General features: G+C 39.8%; 2 protein-coding genes and 1 pseudogene across 2 annotated transcripts in view; 2 read left to right on the forward strand and 1 right to left on the reverse strand.

Annotated features, from left to right (window-relative positions):
• LOC131768630 (uncharacterized protein PF3D7_1120000-like) overlaps nt 1-59 on the forward strand; it is a 651-nt gene extending 592 nt beyond the window's left edge. Inside the window, exon 1 of the mRNA XM_059084351.2 lies at nt 1-59. This exon is cut by the window's left edge and continues 592 nt beyond it. Coding sequence (XP_058940334.2) covers nt 1-59 — 59 coding nt within the window.
• A 328-nt stretch (nt 60-387) lies between these two features.
• Nucleotides 388-1,562, reverse strand: LOC136280376 (uncharacterized; annotated as a pseudogene).
• Nucleotides 1,563-8,077: 6,515 nt separating this feature from the next.
• LOC131784256 (uncharacterized) lies at nt 8,078-11,440 on the forward strand. Its single transcript, XM_066165379.1, has 4 exons — nt 8,078-8,309; nt 8,439-8,798; nt 9,300-9,811; nt 10,338-11,440. The coding sequence occupies exons 1-4, from the start codon at nt 8,078-8,080 to the stop codon at nt 11,205-11,207; spliced, it is 1,974 nt and encodes a 657-aa protein (XP_066021476.1). The 3' UTR covers nt 11,208-11,440.
• The last annotated feature ends 8,560 nt before the right edge of the window (nt 11,441-20,000 follow it).

The following is a 20,000-nucleotide window of genomic DNA, read 5'->3' on the forward strand; positions in this document are numbered from 1 at the left end:
TGATGCAGCAGCAACAACAAAACATGATGGAGCTACTGTTGAAACTGGTGAACAAGTGACTTTACAATGGGTGTAATTGTCTTTCAAAGTAGTTCGGTACAGCTATGTTAATTTGTGTTTATCTATTAAAATTGGTAAACACTGAGGTCGGACTACTGAGCCTTTCTACTTTAAGAGTGAGTGTAATTACAGCCTTTATCTTGTTATCTCGGCAGCTTTGTTTATTCTATTAAGATTGTGCTTGAATAATATGTGACTGTTAATAAAGTGTTTGATTCCTTTATCTTCGCAAAAAATCGATGAATTATCGAAACGTTTAACTACCTTTAACTGATTTCAGAGCTCAATTTTTGGTCAGAAGTTTGTGGAAAGATGACTTAAAATTGTTCAAGAGAAGTATTCCTCCAGTGTGGGAGGATCCAGCTCGAAAAAACTTGAAGTTGAATTTCCGTAAAGGCAAGTTAACGCATTTCTTAACAGGGCACACATGACATACAATTTTCCGATCGAGCTTAGATCTATTTTAAGGTTTTTTTTAGAGTTCATAAACTTGAAATACTCCACAATGTCTCCAAACAACCACTCGACTCACGTACGCACATTCAACATAGAATCATTCAAGGCTTCCATTTGCGCTGTTAGGGCGGCCCCTCTGAACAGTGCCATGAGATTTACCCTTAAAGGATAGGCGAGGTCTCCGTATATGCACATCTGTTGGCCAGTTGGGGATACAGCATTGTGCTCCAAAGTGGTGAGAAAATTAGAGTCGGCCAACATGGCAGCATCATGCTTCTTTCCCTCTGAAAAACCAATTGTTCAACTGATAAATTTTTCTAAGCCAAAACTGGTGACTTAAAACCAAAAACAAAAGAGACTGTAGGAATAACTAGACTTACTACAGGACCGAACAAATGTCCAATAAGCCCATTAGGAAGAGCAACAGCCTGAAATTTAAGGGCATGTACCCTCTTGTGCCCGTTATAAACAAGCCGTTGGTGTTCCCCCGGCCTGCAAATTGGGCGGACAGTTCCATCCACAAACCCAAAACAGTTGTTAAGGGCAGCACTCTTGTCAGACACAGCATCAGAGTATTGTTGGATAGCAAATGGATTCAAGATGGAATTATTCCAGGTTGTGATTCTGTGATGATGCAGATCGAAGATATAGTTGAGCACTATGTTTGATACCATACACAAAACAGGAACTGGTTTTGCAAATCTGCTGACCATGTCACTGTAACAACATGGATATACGAGGCGACGAAGAAGTATGCGAAGGCCCTCTATTCGGTCGCAAACACTGCCTTGTGGACACGTAAAGGTGGGCGGTAATTGAAGAACATCAGCGAGACGTTCGATATCTCCTCTTTCAAACCTAAACTCCGCTTTACATTCGGCTTCACTGATGTTTTTGTCAAAGTTAAATTCCTCATACTCGTAGTAAGGCAACTCTAAATTAACTCGTTGATTTGTCTCATAAAGAAACATAAACTCTTCATCCGTCAATAGCCCTTCCGCGTAAGCAATAACAATCATTTCACAAGTCTTTCTTAAAGATGCCATGATGAACAAAACGTTGTCGTCCTCAGCTTGAAATCTGCTCCTTAATGTGAAAAGTTTCCCACCAAGGTAGACGTCATCGACCTAGTCCCTTGCGCTCAATGTTAACGTCCTTGAGGTCAGCTGTCCAGGTATCTTAAACTCTCTTTTATATTTCAACAGACAGGGTCTTCATCTTGGGCTTTCTATTTTTCCACCAGCTTGACATCTGACACTGGTAAGGAGTGCAGTATGCTGTTGACGTATATGTTCATTTCTTCATCAGGAACAGTTCCCTTTTTGTCTGAGTTACTAGGTTGCATTCTGGATAAAGCGTCTGGAATGTACCGGTTTTTTTCCAGGCACATGGTTCACTCTTTCAAGTGGAAGCGCATAAGACGCCTTCTTAACTGCTGTATTTTAGGAGGGACTTCATCCAGCGTACATGTAGTGAGAAGGGCTACCAGAGGTTTGTGGTCTGTGTCAGCGATGATAGACTTTTCAACTAAGTAATCACTGTATTGCTCAAAGGCCCAGGTTAGTCCAAGAGCTTCTTTCTCCATTTGTGCATATCTGCGTTCTACTGGGGTGAGTGCACTTCATAGGAACACCATAGATCTCCAGGTCTGGTCATCCTGCTTCTGTAACAGTACTCCTCCTAGTCCAAATAATGATACATTTGCTGAGATTTTGGTCTCTTTATTGGAATCATAGAGAGTGAACACTGGTGCTTTTGTCAGACTTGACTTGATTTGTTCAAATGCCTTTCATTGAGGTGGTTCCCAGACCCACTGGTGGTCCTCCTGCATGAGATCCCTTGCTCATGTGGTTAACAATGCCCAAGAATACATGGACATCGTGGACACTCTTGAGTGCTGTTAGGTCAGTCACTGCTGCCACTTTTTCAGGATCCACCTCAATGCCATGTGCACTGACAACATTTCCAAGGAACTTGAATCTTGTTGCTCTGAACACGCATTTCTTGATATTTAGTGTAACACCTCCTGTGGCGAGCTGCTCCGATACTTGCTCCAATCTTTTGTTGTGTAGCTCTCGAGTAGGAGCATGGACAGGCACATCATCAATGTTACATTCAGCTTCCTCGAGCCCCTCAAGGATCCTGCTCATACATTTCTGGAACTTTTCTGAACCTGAGCCTATGCCATAGGGTAGCACATTGGAGCAGAATTGACCCCAGGGTGTGATAAAAGTTGTGAAGTGTCTCAAACTTTCAGACAACCTGATCTGCCTGAAGCCAGAGTTCACATCGAGCTCTTTGAAATGCCTTGCACCTGCGAGCTTAGAAATACTACCTTAAAGACTTGCAGATAAGCCGCACCTTTATTCCAAAAATTTGCGATCAAAATCATAGTTGCAGCTTATCTGCGAGACCATTTGGGAAAGGTGCTGTGAATTTCTGTGAATGGACACTTTTATGGCATAATACTGGAATAAATGCTGCATTACAACAACAAGAGAGTATTGGTCATTGCTTTTGCGAGTTTGGTGGCTCCTAAAAGAGCCGTTGGTGATGAGTATAAGCTTATTTCAAGCTTACATTTCTTGCCATTAAACCTTCTTTGTTAACAGGTCTTTTAAACGGTTTATGGTCGCTTTTCTCGAACAGGAGAACCTTACACAGCATAGGATTTCCATTCCCCCACAAAGTTTTTTTACAGTGTCGACGACGGCCTGGTACTTCAAGGGTAATTGTAAGAGTATTTGCGCAGTAAATGGCCCGCTGTTTGTTCACCGTTGAGCACTTTGATAGCAAATTTGTTGAACTGGTTACCAAACTCTTTATGTGCAATGAGTTTTTTTTACCAACAGATGGCTCCCAAATATCTTTGTAGATATGATAGCCACGAACGGCAGAGACAAACTGAAACGTTTCCATGTTGTTTTGACCTGTTTTGCTTCTGAGTAAATAAACCCACATTTATCATTCTCACCCTAGTCTCAATGTGGCTAAAGATGAACCAATTGAAGCTAAGCGCATTCTGTTCTATGCAATGAAATGCCTTATTTGCATGTTTTCACATTGAGCATACTCATTGAGCTTTGTCAAGTCCACGCAGACTCTCACTTTGACACTAGGCTTGGGGGTGACTACCATTGGGGCACTAATAGAACTAAAGTATAAAGGTAAAGATTATTTGAAAAAAAACTTAATTGATAAATAGATATTGGTGCAATATTATTGATATTATTTAATAAAGTGTTCTTTCGGTTTTTTTTTTTTACCTTACTAGCAGAGCTAGAGCTAATTATGTCATTTGGCAAGTCATTCCAGATCTTTATATATTTATACCAAAAAGAGTTCTTGAGGATATTTGTTCGAGCATAAGGCGTCCAGATTTTGACATTGTTGGTAGATCTCGTCCGACTATTGGAGAAAGTTAAGTAATTACATAAGTCTACTCTTGAAAAACCATTAATGAATTTGAATAATTGCACTAAACTAAGAAATTCACGACAGGAGTTGAGTGTTGGCCCGCCAGGATACTCCAAACGTTCACTATAGTTGATAGAACTACCAAGGATCCACCTGGAAGCATTCCTTTGCACTCTTTCAAGCTTATCAGACAGACATTGTTGATGTGGATTCCACACAGGACAAGCATACTCAACAATTGGCCGAACCATAGACTTATATCCAATTGTTATTGCTTCAGAGCATTTTCCAAATGTGCGCTTTGGTAGGCCAAGTATTTTATTTGCTTTAGCAGCAACAGAGAGAACATGCGGCTTCCAAGATAAGTCAGATAATATAATGACTCCAAGATGTCTGTGTGTTTTAGCCTGTTCCAGTGGGATTGAATCGATGTTGTACGAGCATGGTGTTACAGATTTAGAGCTTGTGATTCTCATACATTTGCACTTAGTTGCTTTAAGTTTCAAAAGCCACTTTTTACACCAGTCTACGATCTGAGACAAGCTTTCACACACAGGTTGATGAACAGATGATGGCTGATCTGAGTTAAACAATAGAGTATCATCGGCAAACATTTCACTTGAGCACGATAGGTTCTCAGATATATCATTGACATACAACAAGAACAACATTGGCCCAACAATACTTCCCTGAGGGACACCAGAGTAAACCATGGACCAGTCTGAGCTTTCACCTTCCAGAACAGCATGTTGGAAACGATCTTGCAGGAAATCACCCAGCCACTCGAGAATCTGACCATTGATACCATATCAGCCAAGCTTAGAGAAGAGATGTTTGTGTGGGACTGAGTCAAACGCTTTCTCAAAGTCCAGGAAGACAACATCTGATGTTTTGTTTTTATCTAAGGCTGATGCCCAGGAGTGACATACACAGGAAAAAATTCCAGAAAACCATCAATGGTAAAGAAAATGGTAATCTGTAAATTCCCACAAGGAATAACCATTAATGAAAAAGCTGGACATCTCCCATTAATGTTTTTATTAATAATTTACATTAATGTAAGAGGCACAAACCATTGATGGTTAGTGAATAATAACCAGAAATAGTTATTTTCATTTAAACATCAAGTGAAATGTCCATTAAACATTAATGGCTATGAAAGAAACATTGATGGTGGCAATCAAGAAACATTAAGCTTCACTGTTTTTTTTTTTCTTTTGCTTTGGTCTAAATGTTAAGATCTTTTGTTGACAACTGTAGCTGGGTTCTAGAAATTTCTTAAAAAAATGTATGACCTCAAATGCCACACATACTATATAGCTAGCAACTTGGAACTCACTAAAATTAACCAATAAAAGTTCCTTCTTGACAGTTCCACAAACTCAACTAAAAGTTGCCTTTTGAAAACTTTTAAAGAAGCACTTAAGCTGGTTAGCTAAAATGGTTTAACTTTTTTAATGTCATCTCGTGAGACCTTCTTGGAGTGTCTATATCACACTTTGACAAATCCTTTCTTTTAAAAGTGCTTCAACAACCAACTTCACTAGACCTGTTATCCGGCTGCAATGTCAAAAAAATCATGTAAATGGTTGTACAGAAACATGAGCTGTTTTTTTTTCATCATGATTTGTTAACTTATATGGGTTTAAGTTAGTAGCAATATGTTCATTTAGATGTTCTTTGTTGTAAAGCAAACAAAATCTTTTCCGTAGGTTCGAGCTCCTTCCAAATTAAGGTCTGCATGCATGAATAAGAAATAATTGGTCAATATATAAAAATTAATGTTATTGACATTAAGCTCACCTGAGAATAGTCATGTCCTTTCCTTTTATGTCTCCTTCTTTCATTAAGAACATCTAAGATATGTTGTTTCATACCCTCTTTGCCAAAGTTTAAAGGTGGAAACGAGCAATCCTCCTTGAGGTCATTAACAAGATCATTCAACTCGTCAACAGCGACCTTGTTCTTCTTAAAATTCGGGATGTCATTCCCAGGTCATCTATTAATTGCCGCAGTTCTGATAGCTTTTCTCCTAATAAGGAAACGGATTTAAAAAAATTGTGGAAATTTATATCCAATATTTAAGACAACCATTCATACATAGATTTATTAAATTGTGACGGTTTGAAATACAAATACTTCCTCCTTGTTCGAGAAACTACTGCTACATTATGCATTTAAATTTGTTTTTAAACACTTCGAGCAAATGCAATCGGTTGAAAAATTTCTGTAATGAAGTTAGAAAATACAATAAAAAAGGACACATTCCTGACAGTTACTTACTTGGTCTTGTAAATTCTTCGTGCAGTTTCACTTATTTGCAGCAGCTGCGCTTTGGAGGGCTTTTTGGGTTTGATTGTCGTCACTTCAAAACCAGTGGACCCGCTCTCGGCAGAACTATTGACCACGGAGCTTAATTTTAGCTGGTCGGCAACTGTAAGAAGGCCGCAGGCTTCGTACTGTTCTTGGGATGCACGTTTAGAGAGAAGGACCAAGGTTTTTCCATCAACCTTTTGGGCTGTTTGCATAAAATCAAAACGAGCAGTAAGAAAAATTGTTTAAGCTTAAATTTTATGAACACATCTGAAAAGTTATGTACCCTACACAATGTATTCGATGCAACAAGCTGCACAATTACGTGATGTCCACTTTCATAACTCTGGGAAACCTTACCAATTCATAAAGAACATCTCCATTTTCAACAAGAATTCTGCATATGATATATTATTTCCTGCTTTTCGAACATATTTGAAAATTGGAAAAGTGTCATAATCGATGGAAAATTATTGGGGAAGTTCATTGGGGACATTTTTAACGTACAATTATTTCGCGCCAAAACCAAACTAGTATCAACCTGTATCAACGCAATGCAAAATCAGTTCCCGAAATGACAAATTCTGTGTTCACTGTGAGATTTTGTTAAAAATCCTTCCAGCTTTATCACGGTAAGTTAAAATAGTATAACAGACAATAAATAAAGGGAATATAGGCCATTTCAATTCACTGTAAAATACATGTGTAAGATTCAGTGACGAAATCTACAAATCGATTCTGACACTTGTTGAACGTACCTTCGAACTTTTCCCCTACTTCAGTATTGAAGTGCTTTTCTATTAAAATGAACACTTCACGAACATCCATTTCTTCCACTGGTTTTTCGGCTTTCGTTATGTCACGATTTATTCGTAGAACTAAAGACCTAATAGCTTCCCAATTTGTATAACAGCCCTCGACATCAATCGACAGAAAGACAGAAGTAGTCTTCGCAGCGCGCCCTGCTAAACAATGTACAGCGGGGAGTTACGCGGGGGGATTGACATACTGCGACATGATTGGCTGGACGTGGATATGCAGGGATGTGATTGGTGCAAGAAATCGTTGCGCGGGAAATTTGGCGCTTTGTGATTTTCGCTCGATTTTTTTCGCACTCAAAGTCATGGAAGCTGATATTAATAAAAGATGACGAATTGATGATGAGGCTGTTGCTTGGACGAGAGATGATATCGTCTGCTGCAACTGTTCAGAGCTAACATCCAGACATGTACATTGTCCTTGTTCCAAGTGTAATGGTGCTGCAGTTGCACGTTCAGTAGAGCATTCTCACTGGCAGCAACAACAACAAGAAATAGCTGATATTGTGGTGGACAGGTGAGAACAAGCTAATTACTATAAATATTATTTGATTTGACGTTAAGCCATAATATATTGTGCTTTATGAAATAAAGTGTTCGTTCTCTTGCACCTATGTAACAATTATTTAGACTTTCAAATTCAGCTGTCAGATTAAATATTGTAATCAGCAACACTAGAAACACACCTTGCTAGATGAATTACAATATGAAGAAGTTTGCTTCAGCCCATGAACTCTAGATATATTTTTATTTTCAAACAGAGTGGAAGATCCTGGTGACACTAATAATGACTCTGGCATTGATGAGTGTATCTTACCACCGTCTGGTGATGATAACCTCACTCATGATCACTGTAGTGTTCTTTCTGAGAACCAAACTAGTGCACAAAATTTATGTAGCAGGCCATGCCCACCTGACTCAATGGCGTCAGACACTACTGATAACAACGAAATTGATCATGATGATATTGAAATTACATTGCTATACTAAAGTCTTTGAATTTAGTGGATCAAATGAGTGGATCCATCTCAGATTTTGAAGACATTCTCCAATTTTCTAAGGAGTTGTTTTGTCGAAATGACAGAAAATTAGAGGAAAGATGGCCAAGAAATTGGCAAGAGACTCAATCAGTTCTCAAAAACTGTGGATACAAAGCCCCAAGAGAACTTTATGTTTGCCTGGACGAGAGCCACTATGCACAGTGGGATGTCATGGAAAAGGCAGACGAAACGTGCAGACATTGTGGTAAGGCAGGAAAGCAAAATGGTTTATCATATTTCTGAAGAAAAGATTGGTAATATGCTGTCATTTCTTTATTCACATTGGTTTTTGGTCAGTTTCTTGTCTGAAATAAAAGTCCATTTTATTCAATAGGTACTATCAATCCAGAGGGTGGAAGCACATACTATTATGTTAATAATCGGTACCGCGCCAGATTTGCATGGGAGGAGCGAAAGCTGGAAGAAGACTTGAAAACGATGAAAGATCTAAATGAGGAAGACCGCAAAACTGTTTGGGCAGAAAAAAGCAGGAACAGTGGTTATACTGGATTAAGCGTCCTTTATCGACTGCACAAACTTTATGGATTTGACATTTTCAAGGATCTTGTGTATGACACTATGCATAACCTCCCTTCAAATGTCATAGCAGCACAACTCAAAAGCTTCATCACTCTTGAGAAGATTGACAGTAAATTAGTTGACCAACGTCTACGCTTCTTTCCTTGGACTGCAGGTCTGTAATAAACAAGAATTTATTCTTTTGTCATTAACATCTTAAGTTATTAATTTAACATTAACTGCATTAATACATATGCAAACTAATAAAACGCCTCCGGTTTTTAAGTGTCAGAAGTCCCAGTTTACTTCTCATCTTCTGGGTGCATGCGGTTCTGTTTGTTTTGAGTATGGAGCGCATTGCTTGATTTTGAAGTCTTTCCAGACTGTCTGTCATACCCTTAGAGCATTCCATCCACACTGTGCATCCATAGTCAAGGATTGGTAGCACTGTTTGCTTATAGATCTTTAGCAGCACATCTCTGGTTAAGTAACCAGAGAGTCTGTTGATGAGTCTGTTTATGAAAAAATACCAAATGAAGTTACAAATTATATTACGTCTAGTAACTTAAAACACGGTGTGTCTAGCTACTCAGTAAATTTTTACTCAGCGTACACTACATATATTAATTTATACAACAGAACTGTACAATTGATTTTCTGATTATTATAACTGTAGAATTGAAAGATGGAAGAATTCCTAATGGTTATGGTTCTCGCCTGGCCTTTTGGAAGGCAGAAGAACTCCACAAATTTGCCTTTCCAGCCTCTGAAGTAATATTTGCTGACCTCTTAGAAGATATGGATTATCACATTTGGAAACTTACTGTCAGGATGACAGAACTTGTCTTCTGTAAACGGGATGGATGGGTGCTCGATGATGTTCATCTTTTCTCCAAGTTAGCTCAACGCTACTTAGTGCTTACTGAAGAGCATAGGGGTCTGACTTCATGTACAGTCACTGAGCACAACCTTCTTCATATTCCTGACGATGCTATGCAGTTTTCACACCCTGACAACTACTGGTGTTTTCCATTTGAAAGGGCAGTGCGGAGGTATGTTACAACAAAGTCCAACTTTAAGAACATTGAATGCACCTATGCCAAAAAAGAAGCACGACGTGAATTGCTTCAACATCTCTCCTCTAGCATCAAGGACCAGCCCAAACAGTACAAGTTCTGCCTGGAAAAGGTATTTGAAAAGTTGTTAGTAACCATAAAATGCCATCACTGCATTGTACATGTAAATTTTACACTGAAAGTCGCCATAATGTAATTACATTTCAGAATGTAATTGTGAACAAAAAGGAATTCCTGGGCTGCCTTAACTTTACATACAGTAATTACAGACTCAGTCATGAAGCCATTAGTTTGTTGTAGACATTACATTAAATGATATAATTGTAACTCCATTGTTATGCAGTCCACTAATACTTAAGGCATGTAAATGAATCCTAAAGAAAGGTTAGGACTACAAATAATATTGTTAAGCTAAGCCAAAAAAAAAAAGATGATTTCCACGGTGATTTAAAAATTTGAAAAGTTAAAGTTAGCTTTTGTATGGAAGAAAAACTACACAAAACTTTAAACCCTCCGTTCTATTTCTTGTTCTCATGTCAGTGATAATTCATACAGTGATCTTTAGCCAAATTAACTTTAGTTCTTATAATTATGTTAAGCTACGATCTGACTGAGAAAAATATTAACTTTTTTTCTAGATGAGTGCCACCAGTTTGGAAGGAGCAAGGCACTTAAGTGACTTTGCCAAAACCTCACCTCGTCATGAGAACTACAGCAAAAAGGGAATTCTTGTTGGTGGGTCTGAGAGAAATGAAGTCCAGCTGTCAAAACAGGATGTGGATCTCATCAAATCAAAGTTTACTGGGTCAAGTACATCAAGTGGTGAAGTTCTTGTTCCGGAAATAGCTTTGGCTTACAGAAGTCTTCTTTTACCACAACAAGGTATTCAAGGTCAGGGCCTATTGTACAGGACAGGAGAACATGTTTTTCTTAACATGAACAATGTCCAATCAGTTGTTTTGGTAGAAAAATTTCTAGGTCTTGAAATTGAAGGAGAATACCACAAGTTTATTCAAGGCCAGTTACTTCCAACTAAACAAGATGATGATGGTAAACTTGTAACATTTGCAAGTACTGGCTTTCCCATTTTATGCCATGGGAGTCTTTCTCAGAAGATTATTGTACCGGCGCCAAGTATTTTGAGAAAGGCTGAGCCTTTAGAATCAATTGTTGTCGATTTTATGAGGAAGAGCATGCCCCTGTCTCCAAACGATGTGGTAGTACCATTGTACCCAAAGGAGGGAGAGATGGTTTTCATCAACGGAACTGATCCCCAGCCATGGTTTGGAAGGGTGTTAAGTGTTGATGCAAATCACCAAATTGCCAAAGTTCTGTACTACAACAAGGTTGGAGAGAGGGAAGATGTATATGGGTCTGTTATTGCTATGTATTCCCCAGAAAGAAATCCTCGTTTAGCCAGTGATAAAGTTTCCTGGAACACTTTACTTCATAATGCTGATGGAGACTGGAATGAGGACATATGGGAAATGGTGCCAGTTGATTATTAATGGACAAACACTTTAGAACACCCTGAGATGCTAAGCTGTTTTTATCATCGGTGATTCATTATTTTGATTACTGGTATGAAACATTATGATGATGTTTTATAAAGATAAAACAATAAATCAGCCAACATCAAAACGCAAATGCAAGTCTCAATTATTTATGGTTTACTAAGACACAAGTCACAACAAACCACTGATAGTTGATATTGCATTTTATTTTATTTTATTAGCTGATCTGGTATCCCATTTATGGCTAAAAGTAAAAAACACATAATTTGGAGTTTTTAACTTACATTATTGCTGTTAACAACTGATGCTGTAGATTGTATTCCGTTAATGAGAAATTAATTAAACACAAGTGTCTAATTAGATTCATAATTTGATGGGAAATGATTAAAATACACAGACCGTTTTGTTAATGACATTAAAAAAAATTGACGTTTAATTTTCAATCTTACATTAATGGTCTTTAACTGAAACTCCTCTAAAATTATAAAAAAAACAGTGATGGTTTTAGCCTTACACATTTATTTAATATAATTTATGCATGTAGCTTGGCTTAGGTCATATATTCCATTTATGTAAAATAAATGGTTATTAGAGAACACAATTGATGGGAAATAGATAAACCAATAATGGTCCAGTGTCATATACATTCATGGTTTTATAAATTACATAAATGTTTTAAGTTCCTTGAAAGAAAACATTGATGTTTCCAATCTTACATTAATGGTTTTTAACTGAAGCTCTATCCCATTAATGGTTTAAATAATAAACCACTGATGGTTTTAGCCTTACACATTAATGGTTTAGGCTTATGTTATATTCCATTAATGTCAAATAGCATAACATGAATGGTTATTGGCGTACGCATTGATGGGAAATAAATATACCAATAATGGTCCTATGTTATACCCATTCATGGTTTTTATAAATCACAATGATGTTTTAAGTTCCCTAAAATCCCATAAATGGATTTCAATGTAAAACCATCCATGATTTTTCCCAGTCCTAATGTTAATTGCTAAAAAAACACTTAAATTCAAAAAACACATTAATGTTATTTCAGTAGAAAAATTGGAAATCGCTCTTTTTCCCATTAATGTGTTTTTTCTAAAAATGGGAATTAGCAAAAAACCTGGATGTTTTTTTGAAATTTTTTCCTGTGATAGGCGAATAAGTTGGGATGTGCAGGAAAAACCAGCTCAAAAGCCATATTGATGAGGGCTTAACAAGTCATGATCTTCTAGATGAGCCATAATATGTCTTGTGCCTAGCTTCTTAAGGGTCTCAACTACAAGCTATGTCAGAGAAATTGGACGATAGTTAGAAACATATTCTTTACCACCATTTTTGAAAACTGGGGTAATGTTGGCACACTTCTAGTCACGAGGTAGTTTTCCTCTATTCAGAGACATATTGAATAACTTTGAAAGTGGATCCGAAATTACAGGAGCTGCCTCTCGGAGCAAACGTGCAGACAAACCATCTGGGCCAGAGGCTTTATTCACATCAAGGGTAAGCAAGAGCTCTCCCACATTAGCGCTAGAGCACATGAGATCTGGTATATTGTAGTGTCTAAAAATGAAGAAGTATGCCACAAAAAGCAGCCACGAAGGCGAACAACAACAGTACACACAGTACACGTTTCTTTAATAATCTTCCCGCTCTCACACTTTCCCAGATGTATATTTTTACATAAACAACCGCTGTCCTAGTATACTACATTCCCTCTCTTTCTTCGCTCAGATGGTTGACCTCGAAAGACAGAAACATAACAAACTTCCACTTTGTTTAGATACCGTAAAAGTTCAATTCGATTCCAAATGTTCAAGACAAAAATCACGCTAAACATAAACATAGCCTTGGCCGTTCAGCTTATAAAACAACGTTTCAATGTCACTCATGTAATAGCAACGAACAGTAATATGAAAATGCCAATGTCACTAGTTTTAGTACAGAACGTAGTCACTCAGAGCCTTTGGATGGCTCGTAATTCTGCCAGATCTTCTCACATGCGGCTCAGCTGTAGGTACAGTAGAAGGTACATCTTCTGGTGGTGATTCAGCCATTGGTACTTGATCCTCTGCCACAGGTGGCGTCTCAAATGACTTAGGTTCAGTCCGTGGTTTAGCGTCCTGTTGTGGCGTTTCCTGTTCTTCTGGATCTGGCATATTAAAGGACTTAATATGCTGAAGGCTGCGTTTGTACTGGACACCTTGAGGCGATCGCAACACCACCTGGTCCCCATAACGAGATATCACCTGATATGGTTCCTTCTCATAGCAAGGTGACAGCTTATTTTCTTTCTTCTTCTCAAGCAGAACACTGTCTCCTTCTTTCACATTTCGATCTCTGGCATGGAACTTCTTGTCCACATAGTCCTTGTTAAACTGCTTTCTCTGATTGTCCCGATCACGAACGGCTTGGTCGCTCACTTCTAGCTCCTCCTCTTCAACGTTGACTAGCTCAGGCATTTTAGTTGTTAGCTTTCTCCTAAACAATAACTCGGCGGGACTCTTTCCTGTGGTTGAATGTGGCGTGGACCTGTACGCCAAAAGAAACCTGTTTAGCTCCTCTCTCCAATTCTGTCCTTCTGCATGGGCTGCTCTCATGGACTTAAGAAGCGACCTGTTTTGCCTCTCTACCTCGCCATTAGCTCTTGGCCATAGAGGTGTTGTGTAACGGTGTTCAATCCCCATTTCATTCAGGTAATCTTCTACTTCTTTGGATACAAGATTTGAGCCATTGTCGGTACGCAGACCTTTAGGCAACCCATGTCTTGCAAATTGGGCATCCAAGCAATGAATGATGGTTTTGCTGGAAGTTGTTCGGATAACATCAACTTCTATCCACCGGCTGTAATAATCAACGAGAACTAACAAGTGTTCTCCAGAAGGTAACGGACCCGTTAGATCCACAGCTACTTCTTCCCATGGTTTGTTGGGTAACGGTGTTGACTTCAATGGTGGGGGTGGAACGTTCTTTGTAACCATCTAGCACCCGTAACACTCTGCACATCTTTTCTCGGCATCACGATCCATAGCAGGCCACCAGACTTTTGTTCTAAGTCTCTCCTTTGTCTTTGTGACTCCTTGGTGCCCCTCGTGTGCCAAACTAACGACTCTCTTGCGAAGTGCTTGGGGTATAACAATTCTTGTCCCCCGGAGAATTACATGGCCAATAAAAGTCAACTCATTGCGCACTGGCAAATACTGCTATGGGGCATTGTCCCATTTCCCTTCGATGAGACAATTTCTGAGTGCTTGCAACTCAGAGTCTTGTGCTGAGACTTGTTCAATCTCTTTGATTCTCAATGCAGCGGGGACAGCATGTAGAGCTATCGCGCGTACATATCCATCATCTTCTGCGGAATTGTCTGACGCCGGTATCTTCGTCAGTCGGGAAAGGGCATCTGCGATGTTTTTTCTTGAAGGCACATAGCAAACTTGATAGTTGTACGGTTGTAAACGCAGAACCCAGCGCTCTATTCTGGCTGAAGGTTTAGACTTCCTGGAATAGATGACTTTAAGTGCTTCATGGTCTGTCACCAGATCAAACTGCGGAAGCCCGTACAAGTAGAGGTGGAAGCGTTCACAAGCCCAGACTAAGGCTAGTGCTTCCTTTTCTGTCTGACTATAACGACGCTCCACTTGACTCAAACTACGACTAGCATAACAGATGGCACGGCTTTCCCCATTCTTTTCTTGCACCAGCACGGCGCCAAGTCCAACAGGACTTGCATCAGCAATAACACGGGTGGGTGTGTCCTTATCGAAGTAAGCTAGGACTGGTGCACTTGCAACTTGACTCTTCAATCTCTGAAACGACTGCTCCTGCTCCTTGCCCCAAACGAACGGTTCCCCTTTTCTTGCAAGTTTTCTGAGGGGATCAGCAGTGGTAGCAAAATCGGGTATAAACCTGGCACTGAATCCAACGAGCCCCAAGAAGCTACGGACTTCTGAGGGTGTCTGAGGCTGACTTGCCTCTGCAACTGCTCTGACTTTTTCCTCCGTTGGGCCGATGCCATGCTTACTCAGCAAAAGACCCATGAATACCACTTTAGTCATTCGGAAAGTGCATTTTTCAGCATTCAAAGTCAGCTGCTTCTCACTAAGACGTTGCAACACACTGTGTAAGTTCTTATCATGTTCTTCAGTGTCTCGACCATGAACGATAAGATCATCTGCTATGTTTGACACCCCTTGTAGACCTGCCATTGACTGGGTGATGATATGCTGGTACTTCTCTGGTGCGGCATTTACACCGAAACTCAAACGTTTGTAGCGGAATATACCATCATGGGTGGCAAAAGCAGTGATATCCCTTGAATCAGGATCCAGCTTAATTTGGTGAAAACCCCACCTTAAATCTAACTTCGAGAAAACACCACTCCCATTAAGACTTTCAAGGACTTCATCTATGGTTGGTATGGGCAATCTTTCCCAAATAATGGCCTCGTTGGCTCTCTGCATGTCGACACACAACCTTATGTCCCCGGACGGTTTAGGAGCAACAACGACTGGGCTTACCCACACCGTAGGCCCCTCGACTTTCTCAATTATGTCCTTTTCAAGGAGTTCGTTAGCCTTGGCAGTTACTTTGTCCTTTACAGAAAAAGGTACTCGTCGCATTTTTTGAACGACTGGAGTTACACTGGGGTCAATGTGTAGCTTCAACTGATAATCTTTAAGCTTTCCAATTCCCTGGAATACACTGGGGTATTTTGCTTTGAGTCCTCCCACGAAGGTACCATCAACAGTGTTACAGTCTCCTGTCCCAAGAGTTCCCGAGAGATCCACACGAAGGATTCCAAGATCTGTGGCGGACGAATATCCCAGCAAACAACGCCCGGATTCAACAACAATGAAATCTGCCACAACCTTTGCTTTGGGTACGGAAACTTCTGTCTGAAACTGGCCCTCAATTTTAAGCTCTCGACCCCCATAAGCATACAATCTCTTCAGACAAGGTTTTAATTCAATCTTGAGCCCCTGATACTTAAGTTCCTGCAGTGTATCTTTACTAATGAGGTTACTTGCAGAACCTGAATCAATCAACACATCTCTGCTGATTCCACCAATCTTCACTGAGATAACGGGTTCAGAGGAATTTGACATAGCACATGTCTGTTCTTCTATAGTAAAAGCAAAACTGTCATCCTCACCTGACTCGTTACAATGACCCTCAACATGATTTGCCCGTCTCCCCTTACCATGACGCTGCTGTCTGCCTCCCCGTTGTTGGTTGTTACCTTGTTTTCCAGGCTTCGAGTTCCTTCCCCCTTTGCAACAGCTGGCATAATGACCATATTTACCACACTTGCTGCACTTGCGACCTCGGGCGGGACAATTTGTACTTTGGGCAAAATGACCTTCTTTACCACAGTTGAAACAAACGCTTTTCCCTTTGTCTCCACGCCCAGGACGTTCTTCAACTGCATGAGTACCTGCTCCAGGTTCTTGGCTTGGCATGACCATTTGACCTGCCTGCTCGTGTGAGGCTTCCCACTTTCGAACTTTATCCATTGCTGCTTGCAGAGTAATATTAACGACTTCCAATAGCTTCTTCTTTAGCTCAACATTAGGCAACTTTTCAATCAATTGATCCCGTAAATTTTCTTCCAAAGTTGGACCAAAATTACAATGACGAGCTTGTTTACGTAAACGAACCATGAACTTATCGGCGGTCTCTCCCTTTGTCGGCGTAAGTTGACGAAAGACATGACGCTCGTACGGTACATTGTCCTCGGCTCGAAAATGAGCATCCAACTTTCGCAGACACACCACATACTCATTATCCTCGTTAGCATTCAGTGGTCCAGGATCTGGAATATCTTCGTAAATATCTTGTACTTCCATACCTGCTAAATGAAGTAACTGAGCTGTTTTCCGAGAAGGATTCGTAATTCCCTTGCCATCGATGTAATACTGATACGATCGTTTCCACTGTCGCCATCGTTCCGCAACCTGAGAGGAAGACCCTGTTAAATCTAGAGGTGGAAGCGCCCTTTCTACTGAATTCGCCATCCTCGTCGCCAATTTGTAGTGTCTAAAAATGAAGAAGTATGCCACAAAAAGCAGCCACGAAGGCGAACAACAACAGTACACACAGTACACGTTTCTTTAATAATCTTCCCGCGCTCACACTTTCCCGGATGTATACTTTTACATAAACAACCGCTGTCCTAGTATACTACATATATCGAAGCCTGAACCATGTAAATGGGCATCCTCATCAACGTCAGTAGCTGGGTCAGGGTGGGTAAACACCGATGCAAGAAATTTGCGAATTAACTCTGCTTTGTCCTTGCCAGTAGAAGCCGTGACACCACGATCTGACCATTTCATAGCGACAGGTATTGATTTGCTTTTCGTTTTGGATTTATAAAAGACCAGAAGCGTTTAGGGTTTTTGGAATCAATTAATGAGTCGACATGTTGGAATAACTCTTATTAAGTTCCGATTTAATTTTATTCCTTAACGATTTATATTCATTCAAATCAACGTCAAGCTGGGTAGATTTGGCTTTCTTCCAAAGGCGTTTTCTTTTGTGGAATAGCTTGCGTATATCAGAAGTGATCCAGGGCACATTTTGTCTTGATTTTATTTTCTTTGAAGGAATGTTGTTTTCAACGGCTTTAGAGAATGCAGACTTCCAATTTAACCAAACCTCTTCCATTGTGTCATTGTCGTTCAATATAGCGTCCCATGGGATATTTGATAGTTCAAGACAAAAGTTATCCCAATTAGCATTTTTGTAGTCAAAGATTTGTTTTGGCCGTTGATATGGACGAGTGACTTTGCATGTCAACTTGAGAGAGACAACATTGTGGTCTGAAGAGCCAATCCCATCCAAAATTTGGATGTTTTTAATCGATTCTGGACGATTAGATATCACAAGGTCTAGGATAGCATCCCGACGTGTAGGCTCATCGATCAATTGAGAGAAACCATAGAAGTTCACAATATTATCACAGAAATAGTGTGATAAGACATTTGGTTGAGAGGGGCATATCAAGTCCCAGTCAATATCTGGAAAATTAAAGTCACCCAAAAGAACAATATTAGTGTGATCACATACCACTGTAACTTTTTCCAGTGACCTTTTAAGGCCCTCTAGGTAGTTCATGTCACTTGAAGGAGGGCGGTAGAATACTCCTAGGAAGTACGATCCTGAATTTTTCAGTGGAATCTCGGCCCATAAGAGTTCGCAAATATCTTCTTCCAAATCTGGATGTCTTGAGCATGATATATTAGATTTAACAGCTAAAAGTACACTGCCACCTCTACTTCCACAGTCATTTCGAAGAACATTATATGGAGATGGAAGGATAAGATATTTGTTTGAAGCACATCTTCTAACATGGTGCCCTCGGTGACGACGAGAAGAGCAACGCTTAACCTGCACATGGCTCCAAAAACTGCCTATAATTCCTTCAAGGTTTGCTGGGAGGAAACCATTGTGTCATGAAAAATGTATGGTGGCTCGGAGACCAGTTAGGTGAGTATAGCCACAGATAAGACTGAAAACCTGCAGAGTGAAGATGAACACACCTATCATGGTTGAACGCCTCGTTATGAGGCGTGTGGTGTGGTTGTGGCCTTAGTTGGGTGATAGAGGGTTTACAATGAATGACCTCCGATAGCCTCTTGGATGTACTCTTAATAGTCCTCCTTTACTAAATAACCAGGGGCAATTTACAGAGGATCCAGTCAAAGAGACTCAAAGAGGGCCCATTAGCCCAAATGTTTTCAAATGTATGATAGAGCCGTTTGGACTATTCTGTCTTTGTTTTGGCTGTGGCTGGTTGTTTCAGTATTGTGTTATTTTCATTTCCATGTTTACATTAAAGCAGCTACTTTCTGCAATGTACTATACAAAGTTATATGCCTATATATAGTATGTGTATCTTGTATTGTAGCTGAGAATGACTGTTGAGGAAATAAAAATAAAATTACTCATTATTACTTCATCACTTCTATTGGTGATGAATATTTACCAGAAGTGTACAAACTGCCTTAATCTAATTAAGCAAGCCAGCCTGATTAATTGGAAATACATTTTAAATGTCTTAATTCTACTTATAGCTCTCTCAAGATGAATCCTCACATTTGCAATTTCATGAGTCTCTTTGACTGGATCCTCTGTAAATTGCCCCTGGTTATTTAGTAAAGGAGGACTATTAAGAGTGCATCCAAGAGGCTATCGGAGGTCATTCATTGTAAACCCTCTATCACCCATTACACTGTTCCCTCTTTCAAGCAATGTTAGAATTCCAGACTGTTTGGTGATTTCTCTATCTTATATGCCTCCTGTATACAACTGAGATATGAAAGTAACACTGCCTGAGGGAGCAATACCCAAAAGTGCTTTGGATGTGGTGGTACTTTTGTATTGTGAAAACACTTGAGATTGCCTTAGCAACAAGGAAGGTGTCTATCTTTAATTCAGTGGCATCAAGGATCAACCAACCAACCATTTTCAAAAACTCTCAGGCATCTGAAATGCATGTTTAGGCAACCAGAAATTAATAGATCCCAAACCAAAAAACTGTAAATTTCCCCATGATGTAAATATCCTGGAAACAGTAGATCTGGAAATGTTGAATAAGTTGGCAATATGGCTCAAAGGAGAACCCAATATAATGCTATAAACTGCTCTTATGTGGGTGTACTCTGTGAGCCCACTTGCTGGTAAAGTTAATGGTCATTGAACTTTGGCTTTTGGACAAGTCTTTCATATCTGGTGGTTGTTTGTAAATGTGGTTACTGGGCCAGTTCCAGAGGGGCCTCC

This window comes from Pocillopora verrucosa, chromosome 4 (genome assembly GCF_036669915.1).
Source record: "Pocillopora verrucosa isolate sample1 chromosome 4, ASM3666991v2, whole genome shotgun sequence".
Classification (NCBI taxonomy): Eukaryota; Metazoa; Cnidaria; class Anthozoa; order Scleractinia; family Pocilloporidae; genus Pocillopora; species Pocillopora verrucosa.